This window comes from Ahaetulla prasina, chromosome 1 (assembly GCF_028640845.1).
Source record: "Ahaetulla prasina isolate Xishuangbanna chromosome 1, ASM2864084v1, whole genome shotgun sequence".
Classification (NCBI taxonomy): Eukaryota; Metazoa; Chordata; class Lepidosauria; order Squamata; family Colubridae; genus Ahaetulla; species Ahaetulla prasina.
Genome location: NC_080539.1, coordinates 371825655 through 371849059, shown reverse-complemented (window position 1 = coordinate 371849059; position 23405 = coordinate 371825655). Strand labels below are relative to the sequence as shown.

The 23405-nt window shown below is 44.5% G+C and overlaps 1 protein-coding gene across 3 annotated transcripts in view; it reads left to right on the top strand.

Annotated features, from left to right (window-relative positions):
* The window catches only part of KDM4B (lysine demethylase 4B), a 299919-nt gene that overhangs the window by 103078 nt on the left and 173436 nt on the right, over positions 1 to 23405 (top strand). For 2 of the 3 annotated variants that reach the window (XM_058163587.1, XM_058163588.1), the window contains exon 7: positions 8504 to 8553. In XM_058163587.1, coding sequence (XP_058019570.1) covers positions 8504 to 8553 — 50 coding nt within the window. Of the gene's footprint in view, positions 1 to 8503; positions 8554 to 14791; positions 17639 to 23405 lie in introns of those variants that run through there. The other variant, XM_058163589.1, reaches the window with a different exon arrangement.

Below are 23405 nucleotides of genomic sequence, written 5' to 3'. Positions count from 1 at the left end.
CTTATTCCATAGCCGAATTGTTAAAAAAGAGTACCAGCTGGGTGACTTTGGGCCAATCACCAGGAGACGGTGAGTTCTAGTCCCGCCTTAGACATGAAAGCCGGCTGAGTGACTTTGGACCAATCACCAGGAGATGGTGAGTTCTAGTCCTGCCTTAGACATGAAAGCCAGCTGGGTGACTTTGGGCCAATCACCAGGAGACGGTGAGTTCTAGTCCTGCCTTAGACATGAAAGTCCTTGAGTGGCTCAGACTGCTAAGACAGTCTGTTATTAACAGCAGCTGCTTGCAATTACTGCAGGTTCAAGCCCCACCAGGCCCAAGGTTGACTCAGCCTTCCATCCTTTATAAGGTAGGTAAAATGAGGACCCAGATTGTTGAGGGGGCAATAAGTTGACTTTGTATATAATATACAAATGGATGAAGACTATTGCTTGACATAGTGTAAGCCGCCCTGAGTCTTCGGAGAAGGGCGGGATATAAATGTAAATTAAAAAAAAAAGCCGGCTGGGTGACTTTGGGCCAATCACCAGGAGATGGTGAGCTCTAGTCCCGTCTTAGACATGAAAGCCAGCTGGGTGACTTTGGGCAATCACCAGGCAGTGAAATCTAGTTCCGCCTTGGCCATGAGAGGCGACTGGGTGTTTTTGGACCCATTACTATGAGACATTGAGTTCTAGTCCCACTTTAGGCATAAAAGCCAGCTGGGTGACTTTGGGCCAATCATAAGAAGACAATGAGTTCTACTTCTGCATTAGCCTTGAATGCTGGCTGGGTGACTTTGGGCCAGTTCCTCTCTCTCAGCCCAACCCACAGGGTTGTTGCTGGACAGAAAAGAGGAGGAGGAAGGTTGGATATGTTTACTGCCATGAGTATTTGTGAAAATAATAAAGGCAGGATATAAATAAATTAAACTCCTTATAAAACTCGATACTGACCTGTTGCACAGGTGCCATTGAAAACACAGGGATCAAAGTGCAAAAGAATGATGTATATGCAAGTAGGAATGGTGTGTATGTGTATGCGTGTTTGTGGGTTTTTTTAAAAGTATGTCTACACACTCAAATTTATTCTTATTTATTAAATGTATGTGTCTGCCCAACTCGCACACAGGTGACTTACAAAATTAAAAAGAACCCACCAGGTAGTAAAAACCGATCAACCCAACTTCCCCCCCTTCACCCCATGGAAGCAGCAACACAATCAAACCAGCAATCAAATTTATATTAAAAAAATTGGATAGCTGGCAACATCTAGGACACTCGACTAATTCCCCAAAGAGAAAATATGCAGTATTAGCACTTGGATAGGACTTCATCAGATATTCCTACATTTAGATTAGACTGGAAATTTTAAAAAAGAAAGAAAGAAAGATAAAATTATGTCTGCATTTGTGCCAAGAAAAGCATATGGACTGTTCCTCACGCTCCCCAGGAATGAAAGTGGAGTTGGTTTTTAATCTAAAAATGTACATCCTGATTTTCTATCACATATGCGCAATTCATGTAATACAATTGTCCTCCCCATTTCCATCAGGGCATCCATATCTTTACACCAATTTTTATTAAGTTCTGTAGCTATTCTTTGGCTTTCCCTTTTCAGGATTACGTCTAAATATTTGTTTTATGTCTTGGAAAATTGCAAGCGCCCATTTCCCTTCAGCTTTTAGCGACACAAGGCCGGGAGGTTTGATAATTATTTTATGTGTCTCCTCCTTTTAACAAGAAAGAGAAAATATCTGTATTTACTGCCTTCATAAACCTCTTTTTTCTCTCCCTCCCCTCCAAACACGGGGGAATTTCGAGACAAACTGGCAGGAAGAATATTTCTGGGTATTTGAACATCTCTCTTGTTTTGACACCTCTCCTTGAGGTTAATGAGTGAACAGTTTGATCTTCCTTGACATTTTGACTTTTTCCCTCCAAAGACAGCCAGTTGTAGCTGTCTCTTCCGGTGCAGATGAGCCAAAATGCTTCGGTTAAGTGTTTGGCAAGATGTAAGACGAACAAGCCCTGCAGAGACGAGAGTTGGTCCCAGGGTGTATAAAATGCTGGCTTGTTTGGGGCCGAATTAGTGAGATGTCAGAGATATCATTGTTTGGCGGATGGAGTTTGGCGGCAGCGGTTCAGTTAAGGATTTCTGGAGGGCCTAAACAGGCAACCTGGATTTTGTCTAAACATCCAGCGGTTTAGCCTAATGTTGCTATGTAGGCTACACGGAGTCCTCGGCTTACGACCACAATTGAGCCTCAAATTTATGTGGATGGGTGAGACATTGGTTAAGCGAGTCTTGCCCCATTTCACGACCGTCCTTGCCACGTTAAGCGAATGGCTGCAGTTGTTGAGTTAGGTTATTCAATGAATCTGGCTTTCCTGTTGACTTCGCTTCTCAGAAGGTTGCAGAAGGGGGAATCACACGAGCCCTGGTGGCGCAGTGGTTCGAGTGCGGCACTGCAGGCGACTTCTGCTGACCGCCGGCTGCCTGCAGTTTGCCAGTTCGAATCTCACCAGGCTCAAGGTTGACTCAGCTTTCCATCCTTCCGAGGTCGGTAAAATGAGGACCCAGATTGTTGGGGGCCAGAGGCTGACTCTGTAAACCGCTTAGAGCAGGGGTCTCCAACCTTGGCCACTTTAAGACTTGTGGACTTCAACTCCCAGAATCCCTCAGCCAGCTTTGGAAATATATTTATATATATATAAATTGGAAATTATATATATATATATATATATAAGTGCTGTAGCTATCCCCGGACAATCGCAACCGTCATAACTATGAATCAGTTGCCAAGCATCTAAATTTCGATCATGTGACCACAGGGATGTTGCAACGGTGAAATGTGGAAAAACAGTCATGAATCCCTTTTTGTAGTGCCATGGTAACTTCAATTGGTCACTAAACCAGTGGTTGTAAGTTGAGGACTACCTAGCCTGATTCGTTTCCTAACTTGGGACACAAAGCTGCTCACCAGACTTGGAGCTTCTCTTTGCCCTGAAGACAGACTGTGGCTTTCTTTCTCTCAAGAGAAAAGAATATTTGTCGCTTACGATGGAGCTGTGGAGTCCTGGATCCTCTCTAAGGTTGGTTGTTTCCTTGCAGACATTTCATGACCTTACTAGGTAACAACATCGGTGCTAGGTAACAACATCAGGGCCGCGGTGTGGCTCAGGCTGTAAGAAGCCTGTTATTAGAACACAGCTGCCTGCAATTACTGCAGGTTCTAGTCCCACCAGGCCCAAGGTTGACTCAGCCTTCCATCCTTTATAAGGTAGGTAAAATGAGGACCCAGATTGTTGGCGGGGCAATAAGTTGACTTTGTAAATATACAAATAGAATGAGACTATTGCCTTATACACTGTAAGCCGCCCTGAGTCTTCGGAGAAGGGCGGGATATAAATTCAAATTAAAAAAAAAAAAAGAAGGGAGCGGGGTTTGGTATACTGTTTACTCAAACGTTAAGCAACAGCCTGATCAAGGAACCACCAAGAACACTTTCAACAACACTGACAGGGAAGCCACTTGTAGGTAAACAGAGAGCCCCACTCCCTGATAACACTGGTGATGTTACCTAGTCATGTCACGAAACATCTGGCAAGAAAACTACCAAGCTCAGAGAGCACTGCAGACCCCAACAGTGATTTCTCTTAAGCCATCCTGCCTTTGTAAACCAAAATGAATATATTATGGAACCTTACAGAATTCATTGCCACGATCGTTGGATCAGTGGGTGTTCTTAGGCTCTACACAATACACACACACACACGCACGCACTATTTGTCAGGACTAGCACTGATGATGTTACCTATTGGTAGTTAGGGTCATGAAACGTCTGCAAGAAAACAACCAAGCTCAGAGAGCATCAAGGACCCCACGGTCGTCGCCTCCTCCTTCCCCCTCCCCCTCTTCTCCCCTCCCCACAAACCCCACTCCCTTCTAACACTGTTGATGTTACCTAGTTGGGTAAGGAGATGTCTGCAAGAAGTTAAAAGAGCAGCAAGGACCCCATAGTCTTTTTCCCTCCCCCTCCTCCTCCTCTCCACAGACTTCACTCCCTTCTAACACAGATGATGTTACCTAGTTGGGTAAGGAGATGTCTTACTTACTTACGGGACCGCCTGCTGTTACCTCATGCCTCCCACCGTCCCGTACGCTCTCACAGAGAGGGACTTCTCAGGGTGCCGTCCACCAAACAATGTCGGCTGGCGGCCCCCAGGGGAAGGTCCTTCTCTGTGGGGGCTCCTACTCTTTGGAATGAACTTCCCCCTGGTTTACGCCAAATACCTGACCTTCGGACCTTTCGCCGCGAATTGAAAACATATTTGTTTATTCGCGCGGGGCTAGCTTAAGCTTTTTAAACTGTTTAGTTTTTAAATTTTAAATTCTATTTATGTTTTAAATTGAGTTTTTTAGATTTTATATATTTTAATTTCTCAGCCAATTGTGTAATAAGTTTCTTAATTTAGTTTTTTAAATTGTATATTGTGTATGTTTTTTAGCCTGGCTGTACACCGCCCTGAGTCCTTCGGGAGAACGGCAGTCTAGAAATTCAATAAATAATAATAATAATAATAATAATAATAATAATAATAACAACAACAACAACAACAACAACAACAACAACAACAACAACAACAACAACAATAATAATAATAATGTCTGCAAGAAGTTAAAAGAGCACCAAGGACCCCATAGTCTTTTTCCCTCCCCCTCCTCCTCCTCTCCACAGACCTCACTCCCTTCTAACACGGATGATGTTACCTAGTTGAGTAAGGAGATGTCTGCAAGAAGTTAAAAGAGCACCAAGGACCCCATAGTCTTTTTCCCTCCCCCTCCTCCTCTTTCCCCCCCTCCTCCTCCTCTCCACAGACCTCACTCCCTTCTAACACAGATGATGTTACCTAGTTAGGGGTATTGAAACGTTTGCAAGAAAACAAGCAAGCTTAGAGAGCGACAAGGACCCCGTAGTTCATTTTCTCTTCTGACTTTGAAAGAAAATAATAAGTGCCCCCCCCCCTCTTCTGAGCAACAGTATGCTGGTGGCTCTTAACCATGACTGGCAAAACTGCAATTTTTTTTCCTCTCCCTTTCCTGATTTTTAAACTCAATTAATGCAGTTTTCTGACTTCCTATCCAAGCTGCTCCGTACTAATTCGGTGGGACATCTCTCTAGAATTCAGTTAAGCACTTCTGCAGACTATGATAACAGGGCAGCCACGTTCCAACAATATTAACTTCAACAGCCTCACAATTCAATTAATCTTATCTTTCTAACTCCCAATTACAGGCGGTAATTAAGTAAAAATAGCATCGTAATCCAAAGAATGGCATTCATCGTTGACTGCCTCCTCTAACAGTGAATGCGCCCCAAACTTTCAACACATTCCCAGAAGAAATAGGATAGCTCATTTCTTGCTAATCCACCGGAAGAAGCGCTTGGATCTGGACTAATTTATTCATTGTTTTATTTGTTGTATGTTAGTGAAAAATGGCTTTTAAAAAATTAAAATTCAAGACAAGCAAAACAGACAGAAGTTAAAGGTAATGTCCCAGCGCTCCTTTGTGTCCATCTTTTCTTTCTGGATCGCCCACTAAACATTAGAGCCTGAGCTTACTGATCACTTCAGAGGGAAAACATCACTTTGATCTGTAGAAAGTTTGGGATATATCTTTAAAAAAAAAAAATGTTTTAGGAGGCTTTGTAGCTGTCAGTGAAAGAGGCTTTCTCCTATGGGAAACACAGGAACGTACGGATAGAAGAGAATATTTGTAGCTCAGGATTGAACGGTGGGCTCCTTGGTGCTCTCTGAGCTTAGTGGTCTTCTTGCAGATGTTTCATGAACCAACTGGGTGATGTCACCAGTGCTAGAAGAGAGTGGGGTTTGAGGAGAGGAAGTAGAAAAGGGAGGAAGAGAGAGGGAGGAGGAGGAAGACAGGAGCATGTTCTGACCTAGGCTTCCCCAGCAGCACCTGATAAATTCCTCTCCAGCAAAGTCTTTCCTCCCCCACAGTCTTTCAAGACAGTTCACAATTACCGACCTTTATCAGGCTTGGAGAGTGGCCAGGCTGATATCTTTCAGACTCCACACTGCAACCGACAATACTTGGCAAGAATGCAGGAACAGATCTTCACCCAAATGAACTAATTGTCTCCTGCAAACTCCCCTCCCCTTCGCTCCTCTTTATTCCTTACGGGAGGGGCCATTCACCGACCAGCTGTGGCTTTACTCCTGAGTCGACCCTTGTTCCTTAGCTGTTCCCTTCTCCTGGCAGCTCTGCGTGTGCACACACTAGGAACAGAATCCAGCTGTTCTTCTGCCTCAAAGATGTCCGATTCCAAAGGGAGCTGACAACTGTCAAACGGCCTTGGCCCCATCTCTGCCTCCAACGTAGAGCCCTCGTCAGAACCTTCCCCAGACTCCAGGACCGGCCCATGTTCCTCCCCAACCTTCTCACAGAGGAGAGGAGGAGAAGGAAGAGAGAAGAACAGGAGAGGGAGGAGGAGGAGAGAAGAGGAGGAGGAGGATAAAGAAGAGAGAAAGAGGGAGGAGTAGGAAGAAAGAAGGAGTGGAAGAGGAAGAGAGGGGGAGGAACAGAGGGATGAGAGGGAGGAGGAAGAAGAAAGGAGGAGAGGAGGAAGGGGGGAAGGAGGAGGTCGTCCTTGGTGTTTTCTGAGTTTTATAGTTTCACTGCCCAACTATGTAACATCATCAAGACAAGCCATATGTATATAAACAGAGCGAACCCCACACTCCCTTCTAGCACTGATCCAAAGCACCACCAAGCTCATATGTAAGACAGTGCTACAAGGGAGTGGGGTTTGCGGAGAGAGGAGGAGGAGGAGGAGGAGACTGCCGAGTTCTTGGTACTTTCTGAACTTGATTGTACCTGATGATATTACCTAGTTTGGGAATGAAACGTCTGCAAGAAAATAACCAAGCTCAAAGAGACCCAGGCATGCACGCACACACACACACACACACACACACACACACACACACACACACACGAGCTTGATAAGGAAAGCCCATTTGTGCACAGATAGTCCTTGCTTAATAATAATTTGTTCAGTGATCATTCAAAGGGCCTCTTGTGGCTCAACAGGCTAATGCAGCCTGTTATTAACATACAGCTGCCTGCAATTACAATTACTGCAGGTTCAAGTCCCACCAGGCCCAAGGTTGACTCAGCCTTCCATCCTTTATAAGGTAGGTAAAATGAGGACCCAGATTGTTGGGGGCAATAAGTTGACTTTGTATATAATATACAAATGGATGAAGACTATTGCTTAACACAGTGTAAGCCGCCCTGAGTCTTCGGAGAAGGGCGGGATAGAAATTAAAAAAAAAAAAAATTACAGGACTGCTGAATGGATAGTAGTTACAACTGGTCTTCAAAGTTTTGGCTGTTGTAGCCCCCCTCCCAGTCACGTGATCAAAGTTTGGGTGCTTGTAGGCGTGAAGGTGATAGTTTCTACAGGGGCAGTGGTCACCTTACGTAAGTTTTCCAAATTCTATTGGACTGTGTTCTCTTCACTCATCATGTCCAGGCTTCCTCAGGAGGATGGACCCAAAGGGGATTTCGCTTATTTATTTAAAACATTTATATAGGATAAACTCATATGTGGGATAAACACATGTTGGAACCTACTTCTGTGTTTCTTCCCTTCCTCTGGGACTTTCAAGAGGAAATAAAAGAATAGACTTCAGAGTATCCAAAATGGACTTTCTTTACCCTGAAACAGACTTTTTCTGAGCTAATATATTCAACGGCAGAATGTTTTTCACTCCGCTTTAACCGTTTAGCCACCACCTTCTCTTTGTTCTTTGGGAAAGTGGGACTCCGAACGAGAGGTTAATCTTCCATGATCTTGTGGTGGTTAAGATAACTGCAGGATCTTGTGTTCCAATATCTCGGGGGCTGCCACAAAGAAGAGGTGGGGAGGGGGTCAACCTATTCTCCAAAGGACCAGAACGCGGCAGGACACGAAGCAACGGATGGAAACTATTCAAACCTCAAAATAAGGACACATTTCCTAACAGTTAGAACAATTAATCAGTTGAATGACTTGCCTCCAGAAACTATGGGTGCTCCAACACTAGAGATTGTTAAGAAGAGACTGGACAGATGGCATAGACAGGGGTCTGCAAACTTGCAAGTCTTTTAAGACTTGTGGACTTTAACTCCCAGCTTTGCTGGCTGAGGAACTCTGGGAGTTGAAGTCCACAAGTCTTAAAAGAGCCAAGTTTGCAGACCCCTGGTGTAGAGTTTTCTGCTTGGGCAGGGGGTTGGGCTAGAAGACCTCCAAAGTCCTTCCCAACACTGTTATTCTGTTATTCATGTTTGCAATAATGATCAGAAGGAAAGAGACGTTTTGATAGGGGAAAACTCCTGGCTAGTGGCTTGTGAAGGGCAAAGAACCAACTTCTGCCAACAGATTCCTAATGAATCGATTTGGGAGCCGAAATTCTAGGCTTAATTTTTCTGATGAGCTTTTCTTTCCTTTGCCAGGTATGCTATACCTCCAGAACACGGCAAGAGGCTGGAAAGACTGGCCAAAGGTAAGAGGATTAAGTACATCAAAGGGGTTGACTCTGTGCCTGCTCAAGGACTAATTTGGGGGCAAATGAATCAATAATGTTACACAAGTTTGGATGCTACATAAGCTGAGAATATGCATGAAGCGATACAGGATGATTGCGATCGCTTCTGTATGAGGTGCATCGATTTGTGGTACCCTGTGACCAGTTTACATATCATGCCTTCTAAAATTAGCCATTGAGGTTTCTCTCCTAAGCCTTTTAGATTAAAGCAGTGGTTTTCAATCTGTGATCCAGGGAGGGGTGTGAGGTCGTCACGGGCTCTGCGAAGGCTTGAAGAAATGTTATGATTCAAATCTTCAGTTAAGACTCGGGGGGGTCCCTGGCCACAAAAAGTTATTTAACGGGGTTCCGCGGTGAAGAAAGCGTTGGGTGAACTACTGGTTCAAGGCATTTTGCTCATCCTGCCAATATGGTAACACATAAAACCATTCTCCCTGATCAGTGGAAAACAATTTTCCATGGACCAGAGGAAGGAATAGTTTCACACGCTACTGCATGTGCCCAGATGAAGCCAGTTCTGTGGAAAACAGTTTTTCCATGGAACCAGTCCCTGGTGCCCAAAAGCTTGAGGACCCTTGGTTTAATACTTGCAATTACTGCTTGCAATTACTGCAAGTTCAAGTCCCACCAGGCCCAAGGTTGACTCAGCCTTCCATCCTTTATAAGGTAGGTAAAATGAGGACCCAGATTGTTGGGGGCAATAAAAAGTTGACTTTGTATACAATATACAAATGGATGAAGACTATTGCTTAACACATTATAAGTCCCCCTGAGTCTTTGGAGAAGGGCGGGATATAAATGCAAATAAAAAAAAATACACAGTATTTTTACTGGGAGCAGTCCTGAACTTTCGCCTGCGAAAATTTTACTTGCGAGTGAAATGCTTCTATCAAAAGGACGATAATTTATCTGTCTTAAATTCAATAGGTTTCAATTTTCTTCCGTCACGCATAGACTTTTGTCTTAGTGTCCTTTTGCCTTCTTAACTGTCGTTAGGAATATAACTGTGAGTAGCTGTTCTATTACACCTGACTTCTCTATTCTTCAAAATAATCAAGATAAAGTGAGCGCCAAGGAGAAATAGCGGAAGACTCACTTAAAAGAGCTGAGGCCATATTTTTATAATATAAACCTCAACGGAAGCTTCTTTATGTAATGAGGCCCAGGGCCATTTACAATGTTTAAGACAATCACTTCGGCTTGGGCTAAGCAGAATCTGCTATTAACTTCAGGTAGTCCTTACAGCCACATTTGAGCCCAAAATTTCCATTGTTAAGTGAGACAGTTAAGTGAGTTTTGACCCATTTTGCCACGTTTCTCGCTACAGTTGTTAAGTGAGTCACTGTGGTTCTTAAGTTACCGACACGGTTATTGAGTGAATCTGGCTCCCCCATTGATTATGCTTGTCAGAAGGTCACTGCGACCGCCATAAATAGGAACCGGTTGCCCATATTCTGGATTTTGATCACGTGACCACGGGGATGCTGCAACGGTCGTAAGTGTGAAAAGTGGTCATAAGTCACTTTTGTTCAGTGCCCTTGTAACTTCGAACGGTCACTAAATGAACTGTTGTAAGTCAAGGACTGCCCGTAATACGTTTTCACTAAACAACTCTCCCAATCAAGAAGAGAAGCAACCTAGAACTAAGGAGAAATTTCCTGATAGGTAGAACAACTAACCAGTGGAACAACTTAGGGCCTCTGGTGGCTCAACAGACTAATGCAGTCTGTTATTAACAGCAGCTGCTTGCAATTACTGCAGATTCAAGTCCCACCAGGCCCAAGGTTGACTCAGCCTTCCATCCTTTATAAGGTAGGTAAAATGAGGACCCAGATTGTTGGGGGCAATAAGTTGACTTTGTATATAATATACAAATGGATGAAGACTATTGCTTGACATAGTGTAAGCTGCCCTGAGTCTTCGGAGAAGGACGGGATATAAATGCAAATTAAAAAACAACAACTTGCCTTCAGAAGTTTTGATTGCTCCAACACTGGGAGTTTTTAAAAAGCTATTGAATAACCATTTGTCTGAAGTGGTGTAGGGTTTCCTGCCTAAGCAGGGGGTTGGACTAGAAGACCTCCAAGGTCCCTTCCAACTCTGTTATTCTATTCTATTCCATTCAACTGCATTTTCGCTTCTTGGTTTTTTCAGTACCCGTGGGATACAGACCAAGAGTGAAGCCTGACTCTTGACTCTTACCTAACTGACTATTTGGATGGTGGAGGGAATGAACAATAAAAAGGCAGGCAGGCAGTTATTGGGCTGCCCCTTCAATGTCAAATAAATAGAAAAAATACATGAGGTGTCCGGATGAAGGAAATCATCACGCCCGTCTCTTAAGAAGCCATTCCCTTCGGCGACATTGCACAAAATAGAAATAACATATTGAAAACCAGTGACTGGAAAATGAGAGTCGCAAACCAATTTTTTTTTTTTATTCATACCATTTTCTCTTGGTCATATGTCAGGCTTTTATAAAAAGCGCCATTTCCGTCAGCCCAAAAAAACTCCCTCGATCCCGATTGCCCATAAGAAGATGTAGACCTACGTTGTGTTCCAGAATAGAATTTGGAAGTCTGTGTTAAACTGACTCTATGGCAGGGGTCTCCAACCTTGGCCACTTGAAGCCTGGCGGACTTCAACTCCCAGAATTTGCTTTGCTGGCTGAGGGACTCTGGGAGTTGAAGTCCACAAGTCTTAAAGGGACCAAGGTTGGAGACCCCTGTTCTAGTCCAATCTCCTGCTCAGACAGGAAACCCCATACCTTTTCAGACAAATGATTGTCCACTCTCTTCCTTAAAGCCTCCTGTGATGGGGCAACCACAACTTCTGCCTGCAAGTTGTTCCACTTATTAATTGTTCTAACTGTCAGGAAATTTTTCCTTAGTTCTAAGTTGCTTCTCTCCTTGATGAGTTTCCACCCATTGCTTCTTGTCCTGCCCTCAGGTGCTTTGGAGAATAGCTTGACTCCCTCTTCTTTGTGGCAACCCCTGAGATATTGGATCACTGCTATCATGTCTCCCCTAGTCCTTCTTTTCATTAAACTAGGCATACCCAGTTCCTGCAACCGTTCTTCATGTGTTTTAGCCTCCAGACCCCTAATCATCTTTGTTGCTCTTCTCTGCACTCTTTCTAGAGTCTCAACATCTTTTTTACATCGTGGCGACCAAAACTGGAAGCAATATTCCAAGTGTGGCCTTACCAAGGCATTATAAAGTGGCATTAACACTTCACGTGATCTTGATTCTATCCCTCTGTTTATGCAGCCCAGATTCTAACTGTCAGGAAATTCCTCCTTAGTTCTAAGTTGCTTCTCTCTCTGATTAGTTTCCATCCGTTGCTTCTTCTCCTGCCTTCTGGTGCTTTGGAGAATAAGTGGGACCCCCCTCTTCTTTGTGGCAGCCCCTCAAATACTGGAAGACTGTTCTCATGTCACCCCTATCCTCCTTTTCATTAAAAAAAAGAATGGCGTTTACTGCCACTTGGCTTTCTGTATTCTTATACCTGGAAATTGCTGACTAAGCCATCCCACATTAATCTGGATCGCCTGATATATATCTCACATCCATCTGAGATGCACTTAAGCTTTTCCCTTCGGTAATGGGTTAGCTGGCAATACCAGGATTGCACTATATCGAATTAATTAATGTTACAGATGTTACCTGGGATGTTAAAGAAACACACACAAACCCAGAAGATTGAAAATGTACTCTTCTTATTTCAGGAGACGAAGCTGAGCTGCTCGTTCTGCTAAATCCCAATTTTGATTTTTAAGGACAATTGAGAACGTAGTAATTTCCTTAAGAATTAAGTGTCATATTTTCAGAAGCCAGTCTTTTCCTAGCCTCCCAGCTCTGCTTGTGACAACAGCAACAAATTGCTAATTTGATTCCATAGATTTAACGTAGATGTGTCTGTAGCCACTGGCCTTAACTCCTCAAGTCAGCAGAGAGAGAGAGAATTTAAACTAAATTGTACGAGAATGGATCCTGCTCTCTCCAAAACTATCAATGCTCCAAAGAGGACTGTGAGATAGGAGAAGCGAGATGGCTGCATTATGCGCTTGTGTTGCTCACAGTTGTAAGGATGAATTTATTTATTTATTTATTTATTATTTCGATTTTTATACCGCCCTTCTCCCGAAGGACTCAGGGCGGTGTACAGCCAGATATAAAAACAATACAATATACAGATTAAAACAGAAAGTTAAAATAACATATTCTATAAATGGCCGAAAATTTAAAACCGTTAAATTTAACCCATAAAATTCATAAAATACCCCAATTAAAATTATTAAAATTCAAAAAGTTTAAAAAATTTAGGCCAGTCCCGCTTGGATAAACAAGTGTGTTTTCAATTCACGGCGAAAGGTCCGAAGGTCAGGTAGTTGACGCAAACCAGGGGGAAGTTCGTTCCAGAGGGTAGGTGCTCCAACAGAGAAGGTCCTTCCCCTGGGGGCCGCCAGCCGACATTGCTTGGCGGACGGCACCCTGAGAAGACCCTCTCTGTGAGAGCGTACAGGTCGGTGGGAGGCATAAGGTAACAGCAGGCGGTCCCGTAAGTACCCGGGCCCTAAGCCATGGAGTGCTTTAAAGGTAGTCACCAACACCTTGAAGCGCACTCAAAATACCACAGGTAGCCAGTGCAGACTGCACAGGAGCGGTGTTACACGAGAGCAACGTGTGGCTCCCTCGATCACCCGCGCAGCTGCATTCTGGACTAACTGGAGCCTCTGAGTGCACTTCAGGGATAGCCCCATGTAGAGAGCATTGCAATAATCAAAACAAGAAGTGACAAGAGCGTGAGTGACCGTGCATAAGGCATCCCGGTAAAGAAAGGGGTGCAACTGGCGAACCAGGCGGACCTGGTAAAAAGCTCTCCTGGAGACGGCCGCCAAATGGTCTTCAAAAGACAGCCGTGCATCCAGGAGAACGCCCAAGTTGCGCACCCTTTCCATTGGGGCCAATAACTCGCCCCCAACAGTCAGCCGCGGTTGCAGCTGACTGTACCGGGATGCCGGCATCCACAGCCACTCCGTCTTGGAGGGATTGAGCTTGAGTCTGTTTCTCCCCATCCAGACCCGTACGGCTTCCAGGCACCGGGACAGCACTTTGACAGAGTTAACGTTAAAGCCTGTTTACCGCAGTGGCTTGAAAATATTTATAGACCCCTCACATCCTGAGCATAAACTGTTTCAACTCCTACCCTCAAAACGGTGCTATAGAGCACTGTACACCGGAACAACTAGACACAAGAACAGTTTTATACAAATAATAAATAAATAATAAACAAATAATTCCCTCAACACACTCAAACTATTCACTAAATCTGCACTACTATTAATCTTCTCGTCATTCCCATCACCCATCTCCTCCCACTTATATCTGTATGACTGTAAGTTTGTTGCTGGTATTCTTAGAATTTATATTGACTGTTTCCTAATATGATTTTGATTGGTTATTTGTTCCCTATGACTATCATTAAGTGTTGTACATTATGATTCTTGATGACGTATCTTTTCTTTTATGTACACTGAGAGCATATGCACCAAGACAAATTCCTTGTGTGTCCAATCACACTTGGCCAATAAAGAATTCTTTCTTTCTCTCTCTCTCTTCTATATTTTAATCTTAATTATTATTCCCCATAGCATGGAGAAGCAGAGATGATCAAATAGATTCTTTTATCCAAAGAAGAGATTATATTTAACTTTGTTTCTGTTTGGATTTTGTGGTTGCAATGAAGAAAATTTATGAAACTTTGATTTTGTTTTTGCTAATTAGATAGGTTTGTTACATAAATGGCTAGTACGTACTGTTTTTTGTTTTTGTTTTTGTTTACATTTATATCCCGCCCTTCTCCGAAGACTCAGGGCGGCTTACAGTGTATAAGGCAATAGTCTCATTCTATTTGTATATTTTTTACAAAGTCAACTTATTGCCCCCCCAACAATCTGGGTCCTCATTTTACCTACCTTATAAAGGATGGAAGGCTGAGTCAACCTTGGGCCGGGCTTGAACCTGCAGTAATTGCAGGCTACTGTGTTCTAATAACAGGCTTCTTAATAGCCTGAGCTATTCCGGCCCTGTTGTGTAAAAAGTAAAAAGTTGAGGCTGTAATGTTATTTTCTGTGCTAAAGAGAGTTGGAAGTTGGTGCCTTTTTCTTTCCTTTTCCCTCTTTTGGTGTTGTTAGTTGCAAAGTCGTGTCCGACCCACCGCAACCTCATGAACAACGTTTTCTCCAGGCCTTCCTGTCCTCTACCATCCTCTGGAGTCCATTTAAGCTCCCGCTGACTGCTTCAGTGACTCTATTCAGCCACCTCATCCTGTCACTGCCTGTCGTGTCCCACTCCTCTGCTGACGGCCGGGTCAGGGAAATCCGAATCAGGCGTGCCTCTGCAGCTCTGCCAAAGTCCTAGCAAAGTCCTCAGGGCAGGCAGGAGACCAGAAAGTGACTTCAGCAAGATATGTTTAGACTTTGCCTGACTCAGAGAATGCCAGAAAGCAGATCCTTTATATAGGCCATGGGGTGTGGCTCCATGACTCAGCACTTATCCAGGCCTGCCCCTCCCTTCCTTCTGTTGCCTCCGCCTATCAAGTCTTCTGACGCGAGGGTCACTCCAGTCTGCAGCTGTTGGTAATTGACCTCCCACAGGCTCACATGCTGTGGAGGAGGGGGAGGGGTCTAGTTGCTCCGTTTCTCTGGGCATGGAGCCAGAGCTGGGGGCTGGAGATACTTGCTCTTCTTCGGCCTGTCTGGGCATGGAGCCAGGGCTGGGGCCGGGAGGCATACTAGGACATTCCTCCGCGTTCAGAAGCAGATAAGAAGGCCTCGGCTGTGGTGAGATCGGACGAGACACAACACTGCCGTCCCCTTCTTCTTTTGCCTTCAATCTTCCTCAGCATCAGGCTCTTCTCCAGGGAGTCCTTCTTTCTCATTAGGTGGCCAAAGTATTTGAGTTTCCTCTTCAGGATCTGGCCTTCTAAAGAGCACTCAGGGTTGATCTCCTCTAGGACTGACTTGTTTGTTCGCCTTGCAGTCCAAGGGACTTGCAGGAGTCTTCTCCAGCACCAGAGTTCAAAGGCCTCCATTCTTTGGCACTCAGCCTTTCTTACGGTCCAGCTTCCACAGCCATCCATTGCAACTGGGAAAACCAGAGCCTTGACTATACACACTTTCATTGGCAGGGTGATGTCTCTGCTTTTTAGTACGCTGTCTAATTTTGCCATAGCTTTCCTCCACAGGAGCAAGCGTCTTTTCATTTCTTGGCTGCAGTCCCCATCTGTTTCTCTCTTTACACCATTTTTTTTTCTTTTTCCCTCCCTCTGCTTCTAGTTTTGTATCCCATTTTTGAATTTCCCTTTGTATTCTAAATGTCGATCAAACGTGAAACTGAAGGGAGAGAGAGAAGGGAGAATGGCTGCGTTATGCGCTCATGTTGTCCACAGTTTTTATAAGGATGAATTCACCTTAAAGTCTGTTTACCACAGTGGCTTCTGTATTTCGATCGTCAGAATAAATTCCCCTGCTGCAGTTGGAAGTTTCAGATGGTGTGGCACTGTCTGGGGAGAAACCGAACCTAACATTAACCCCGCACTTCCCCCGTGCTGCAAAGATGCTCAGAACTTAGCAGAAGCTTGGGAGTAATGCGCAAAATGAATAGCTGAGCTCTAAATGGGCACACTGGGAGGGTGGCAGAACCCGTGGAGGGAAGCGTTAATGGGTTGCCACGTTATTGGTGCTAATCACTTAAAATGCGCTCCTTTATTAGGAGCTTTAATGAGAGCCACTTAAACTGTGCATTAAAAAGAGGAACTGCAGAGAAGGATGGTGAACTGGGTGGCAGGCACTCGTAAGTCTAATTGAAATGCTTTTAGTACAGGGGGAGGGAAAAGTTGCCAGAAGCCAGTAATTCTTTGCACTTTAAAAAAACAACAACCCCCAAACCCTCCATCACCTAGCATCGATTAATGTTTTGTTGTTCGAGGCTTGGGATTCTATTTTATTTTTGTAAGCTTTCTCTCTTTTTTCCCTCCCCACGTCCACTCCCTCTCTTACTCGCCCTACTTTTACCCACCCATCCGGATCTGAAGAGTGGAGAGCATATTGAGCAGAAGCCTTGAAAAATCAGGATAACAGAGCTGGAAGGGACCTCAGAGGTTTTCTAGCCCAACTCACCCTATCCCATTCCAGACAAATGGCTGTCCAGTCTCCTCTTGAAAACCTCTAGTGTTGTAGCACTCACAACTTCTGGAGGCAAGTTGTCCCACTGATTAATTCTTCTCACTGTCAGGAAATTTCTCCTTAGTTCTAGGTTGCTTCTCTCCTTGATTAGTTTCCACCCATTGCTTCTTGTCCTGCCTTCAGGTGCTTTGGAGAATAGCTTGACTCCCTCTTCTTTCTGGCAGCCCCTGAGATATTGGAAAACTGCTATCATGTCACCGCTAATTCTTATTTTCTTCAGACTGGCCATATCCAATTCCTGCAAATATTCTTGATATGTTTTAGGCCAGTGATGGCTAACCTTTAGGGGGATAAATATGTCCTCAAAATTAGATTGTGACCTGGAGAATCGGGGGGCATGCTTTATAGATTGCAAAGCATGTTTTCCAAGGGCATCATTATTTCGAATAGTTGTGGCATGACTGGTCCCAACAAGAAAAACACAGACTTCAGAGGATAATTAGAACTGCAGAAAAAATAATTGCTACCAACTTGCCTTCCATTGAGGACCTGTATACTGCACGAATCAAGAAGAGGGCCGTGAAAATATTTGCAGATCACTCGCATCCTGGACATAAACTGTTTCAACTCCTACCCTCAAAACGACGCTATAGAGCACTGCACACCAGAACAACTAGACACAAGAACAGTTTTTTCCCGAAGGCCATCACTCTGCTAAACAAATAATTCCCTCAACACTGTCAGACTATTTACTGAATCTGCACTACTATTAATCGTTTCATAGTTCCCATCACCAATCTCTTTCCACTTATGACTGTATGACTATAACTTGTTGCTGGCAATCCTTATGATTTATATTGATATATTGATCATCAATTGTGTTGTAAATGTTGTACCTTGATGAACGTATCTTTTCTTTTATGTACACTGAGAGCATATGCACCAAGACAAATTCCCTGTGTGTCCAATCACACTTGGCCAATAAAATTCTATTCTATTCTATTCTAAGTCGAAGATTATCTTTACTTGGGTTTGCCTCTTAACTTTCAAATGCTCCTCAGAAGCTGTGAAGTTTTAGTTTGTCTATTCTTGCATATAAATATGCAATAGGGGGAGCATAGTGATGGGAGGGGGGTAAGGCGTGCGTGTGCCTGCACCCATAATTAAATGCACCTCGTGTATACGCATGTGACCCCCCCACCCGTACTCCCCCTGCTTTTGGCACGTGATGGCCCGGTGGGCCCGGTAGACCCATTTTTCACCCTCCCCAGGCTCCAGAGGCTTTCTAGGGAGAGTGAAAATGGCCTTCCCCACCCCCACTGGCAGAAACAGGCCATTTCCGGCCTTAGGGGTCCCCAGGCTCCTAGAAAGCCTCTGGAGCCTGGGGAGAGCGAAAAACGGGCCTTCCCCACCCCACCCCTGGAGTCCCTCCGGAGGCCGGAAACAGCCTGTTTCCCGACTTCTGGTGGGACCGGAAAGCCCGGAAATTAGCTGGCCAGCTAGGGCAAAGCTCGCGTGCCCACCGATACGGCTCTGCGTTCCACCTGTGGCACACGTGCCGTAGGTTCGCCATCACGATTTTAGGCCTTTGATCATCTTAGTTGCTCTTCTCTGTATATTTTCCAAACTCTCAGCATCTTTTTCATACTATGGTGACCGAAATTGGTTGCAGTATTCCACATGGGTCTTATTAGGGTTTTCTAAAGCGGTACTAAGACTTCACGTGACCTTGATTCTATGCCTCTGTTTATACAACCCAGGATTGTCTTAGCTTTTTTGGCTGCTGCTGCACGCGGCTGGCTCATATTCAAGGGATCATCCACTAGGACTCCAAAGTCCCTCTCACAATGACTGTTTTTGAGCCAGGCCTCGCCTGTACTTTGATTTTTTCTGCCCTAAATATAAAACTGAGCTTTTCTCCACATTAAAATTCATTTTGTAGCATAGGGCCCACCTGTATTGGCTTTTCCCACTCCACCTCCAAATAAAATTGAGCCTTCCTTCTCCTTTTTTAATAATCTGTCTAGGCTGCCCTGTGTTAGTTTGAACACCTGGTCAGGAAGTCAGTACATATCTCCGGCAGCCGCTTGAATTCCAAATGGGTTAATTCTGCCTTGGCGTTAGCTTTACTTTGACGTAGGATCTAACGAGGCCCTGCTCTTTTTATTTATCATATGAGTGGGAAGGAAAATCCTATTAAAGAAAACATTCCCCAGCGGGTACCTTACAGGAGCCTTGACTTATAATTCTCTCACCTCTAGCAGGCCCGGTCAATGCTGTATAATCATTTAAAGAGAAGAGATTATAAAGGGGGGGGGAAAAAAGTAAGAATGCAGATACGTCAAGAACATCTGTTCCATGGCAACTGGAAGAACCTAGCCTGCTTATGGAATTCCTTTCATTTAAAAAAAAAAAATCACAGAGAAGGAAACCGAGTCTCCACCTCAAACCCTCAAATTGAAGGATCTGTGGGGGGAAATAAATCAATTTTTTCCTGAACGATAAGATCAAAAGCATCCATATAACGGGCAAGGTTTTTCCCCTTTGCAGAAGGAGAATCTGGAAGGTGATGCATGTCCTCTCAACGTTCTACTCCTGACGTTCTACCACATGTTTTTTCTCATTTCTTCAGTTCCTGTGGCCATCCACTTTGACAGGGGAGAATCTGGGTGGTTTAACAAGGATTAAAAAAAAAAACATCAGAAGGAGAGGCAAGCTCCGTTGGGCTGTTGGGCTTTTCGGAAGCCACTGTTTGCACACCCCACTGCAGAGCGTCGCCCACAAGGAGAGGAAACGCTGAAAAGAAAGATAAAATAATCTTTCTAAGATTGGGAACATGCGGTTCCTCTTGGAAAAGTGAAGCCAGCAAAGCATCTGATTAGAAGAGGCAGGAAAAAAAAAAAAAAGGCAGATTGTATGCCGAATGCAACGTGGCTGTAGCACATGGAATGATAAGATTGACATCCCAGATTAAAAATCAGGACTCCGGTAACACTTTTTCCGACTTGAGAGGTTTGATTAAAAGGTAAAAGCTTTTGTGAGTGCCGAGCTCTGTAGTGGGGCGTGCAGACGCTGCCTTCAAAAAACCTTCTTCTTCTTCTCTTTCTGAGGTTTTTAACTTTTGTGGGTCCCCCCACCCCCCGATGCATTTTTTCTAAATAACATTTGTCACCATGGATTAACACAGCTCACCTATGACAACAGCTCACCATCTCCCACAGAATTGTGGTCTGTTTTATCATACCCCATGAAAAATACTAGCACTTTCTTTTTTTTGTTTTTTGCATTTATATCCCGCCCTTCTCCGAAGACTCGGGGCGGCTTACACTATGTCAAGCAATAGTCTTCATCCATTTGTATATTATATACAAAGTCAACTTTTATTGCCCCCAACAATCTGGGTCCTCATTTTACTTACCTTATAAAGGATGGAAGGCTGAGTCAATCTTGGGCCTGGTGGGACTTGAACCTGCAGTAATTGCAAGCAGCTGCTGTTAATAACAGTCTGTCTTACCAGTCTGAGCCACCAGAGGCCCAGTTTTATTTATTCCTGCCAGATCAGAGTGAAGGAGCATCTTTGCTATCTTCTGATCTAGCAGAGTTCCATGTTTGGGACCCTAGAAAGAGTGGGGAGAAAAGCCCCATAGATTCTTGAGGGTCTGGAGGCTAAAACATACATTGAAAAAGCTGTAGGACCTGGGCATGTCTAGTCTAACGAAGAGAAAGGGAGGGGAAAGTGGTGGCAGTCTTCCAGTACAGGTAGTCCTCGACTTACAACACTTCATTTAGTGACTGCTCAAAGTTACAGTGGCACTGAAAAAAGCAAGTAATGACCATTTTTCATACTTATGACCATTGTAACATCCCCATGGCCATGTGATTTACCTTCGGACGCTTGGCAACCGACTCAAATTTATGAACTGTCGCAGAGAAGAGGAAGTCAAATTCTCCGAAGCTCCTGAAGGCAGGACAAGAAGCAGCAGATGGAAACTAATCAAGGAGAGAAGCAACCTAGAACTAAGGAGAAATTTCCTGGCTGTGAGAACTTAGTGGAAGGACTTGTCTCCAGTAGCTTCCTCCATCACTGGAGATTTTCAAGAAAAGATTGGACAACTATTTGTCCGGGATGGTATAAAGATTCCTGCTTTGGGCAGAGGCAGCGGTGGGCTGCTGCCGGTTTGGACCGGTTCTAACGAACCGGTAGTTCCAACCATCAGCTGGCCCCACCCACCCACTCCTGCCCTATCCTGTCCTATATATCCGTCTTTCTGGCTCAGCTGATTCGCATGACACAGCTGGTTTCCGCGCCTCCACTTTTCTACTGACTGGAGCTGCCTTTGAAGGCAAGCAGCTGAGCTTCAAATTGCTGTATTTTGAATGCTTCGCGTAAGCGCGTTAGCCGCGCATGCACTCACAGAGCCGGTCGTTAAACAGGTTGCAGCCCACCATTGGGCAGGGGGTTGTATTAGAAGACCTCTGAGGTTCCTTCCAGCCTGTTCTGACCTAGGCTTCCCCAGTAGCATGAAGCCGAGTCCTCGTCCTGATAAACCCTTTTTATTCAATTTACAGCAAATTCCTCTCCAGCAAAGTCTTTCCTCTCCCGCAGTCTTTCAAGATTGTTCACAATTCACAGTTCATCTTTATCAGGCTTGGAGACTTGGAGAGTGGCCAGGCCGATACAAGAATGCAGGAATTAGCTAATTGTCTTCTGCAAACTCCCCTCCCCTTTCGCTCCTCTTTTATTCCCTCTGGGAGGGGCCCTTCATCGTCCACCTGTGGCTTTACTCCTGAGTCGACCCTTGTTCTTTAGCTGTTCCCTTCGTCTGGCAACTCTGTGCATGTGCATACTGGGAACAGGCTCCAGCTGTTTGTCTGCCTCCTCCCTGCCCTGGCCCCCTCTCTGCCTCCGATGCAGAGCCCTCATCAGAGCCTTCCCCAGACTCCAGGACTGGCCCATGTTCCTCCCCAAACTCCTCACTGTCCGAATCTGGCAGGCCACAACACAGCCCTATGATTCTATGAAAATGATGTGCAGAGCGCTAGTGGTCCTCTCAAAAGGCTCATGGCCTCCACAGAGTCTCTTGCTGAAGAATCCAAGTGGGAGAATCTTCCATACATTTGTGATCCATTTGTGGGTTTGTTGAGGGGGTTGATTCAGGAGGGAAAGAATTGTAGGGATGATAAATCTTTGACTGCTTCCCCTTATCGACCAAGTCGAGAGCTAAGGGCAAAAGGGAAATTCCTCCCTTTAGTAGCCAGTGCCCCAATTTTTTCCTGATTGTGCGATTCAAAGCACAAATTTGTTGTGTCCTGCACAAAAGATTTTTTTATTTTTTTTTTCTGCATTCAGCATGAAGAGCTAAGGCTGGGTTTTGGCCGCTTGCCTGCCTTATCATCAGCATGAAAAGCCATTTCATTTCCATAGACCTCGAACAAACGCAGAAGGATAGCGAACAAATAATACCCAGGCTGCAGTGAAATTCACTTGTTTGGCTTCTTGTAATTCATTTGCATGGCACACGCCTGCCGTAATAATAAAAATGTTGGCAAAAGGTGTTTGCTTGATTGAGCAAGGAAATATATATATTTTTTGCAAGAACGGTCCAGGTTTCAACCCTGTACCTTGCACGATGAACAGGCCGCCTTTTAACACATTTCAGCATAACGCTCGCCCTGGCTTTTATTGAGCACTTTATTTCATTATAGGACCTTATTAAAATATTGCTACGTTGTACTTGCGTTTTGGTCCACCAGCTGCCCTAAGGCCTATAAACCTAAAATCAGAAACCCAGGCAAAATGCTCACGTTGGTGCAGTCAACCCACCCTTTTTATCTGAAGTGTAGGACAAGCTTCACTGGTGTTGAGTTAAATTTATAATAGATTAAATTTAAAGGTACATGTGTAACTTAAAAGAGCTGCCAGGTGTGGCGACGGCATTTCTCTGTTGCAAAAGTTGCGCACCGGCAGTCCTTGATTTAACGACCGCAATGGACCGCTCCCCCCCAACATTTCTGTTGATAAGCAAAACAATTATGAAGTGAGTTTTGCTCCATTTGTCCCACCGTTTTATTTTATTTTATTTATTTATTTGATTTTTATACCGCCCTTCTCCCGAAGGACTCAGGGCGGTTTACAGCCAACATAAAAACAATTTTATAAATAGAATTAAAAACATTTTAAAAATCTTATTCAATTTGGCTAACCCCATTTAAAACTATAATAGAGAAATGATTAAAAAAAAAACCCAATTAAAAACCGTAGTGTATTAGGCCAGCCCTGCGCGGTAAAACAGAAAGGTCTTGAGTTCACGGCGGAAGGTCCGGAGGTCGGGGAATAATCGTAACCCCAGAGGAAGCTCATTCCAGAGGGCGGGTGCTCCCACAGAGAAGGCCCTCCCCCTGGGGGTCGCCAGCCGACATTGTTTGGCTGACGGCACCCTGAGGAGACCCTCCCTGTGTGATGAGCGCACAGGTCGGTGGGAGGCTATCGGTGGCAGCAGGCGTTGCCGTTGCTAAGTGAATCGCTGCAATATGTCCCAGAGGTACTTTGTCAACTTTCTTGGTTTTTCTTTGAAGAGGTTTTGCTTCTCATCCAAGAAGCTTCCTCAGCTCTGATTGGATG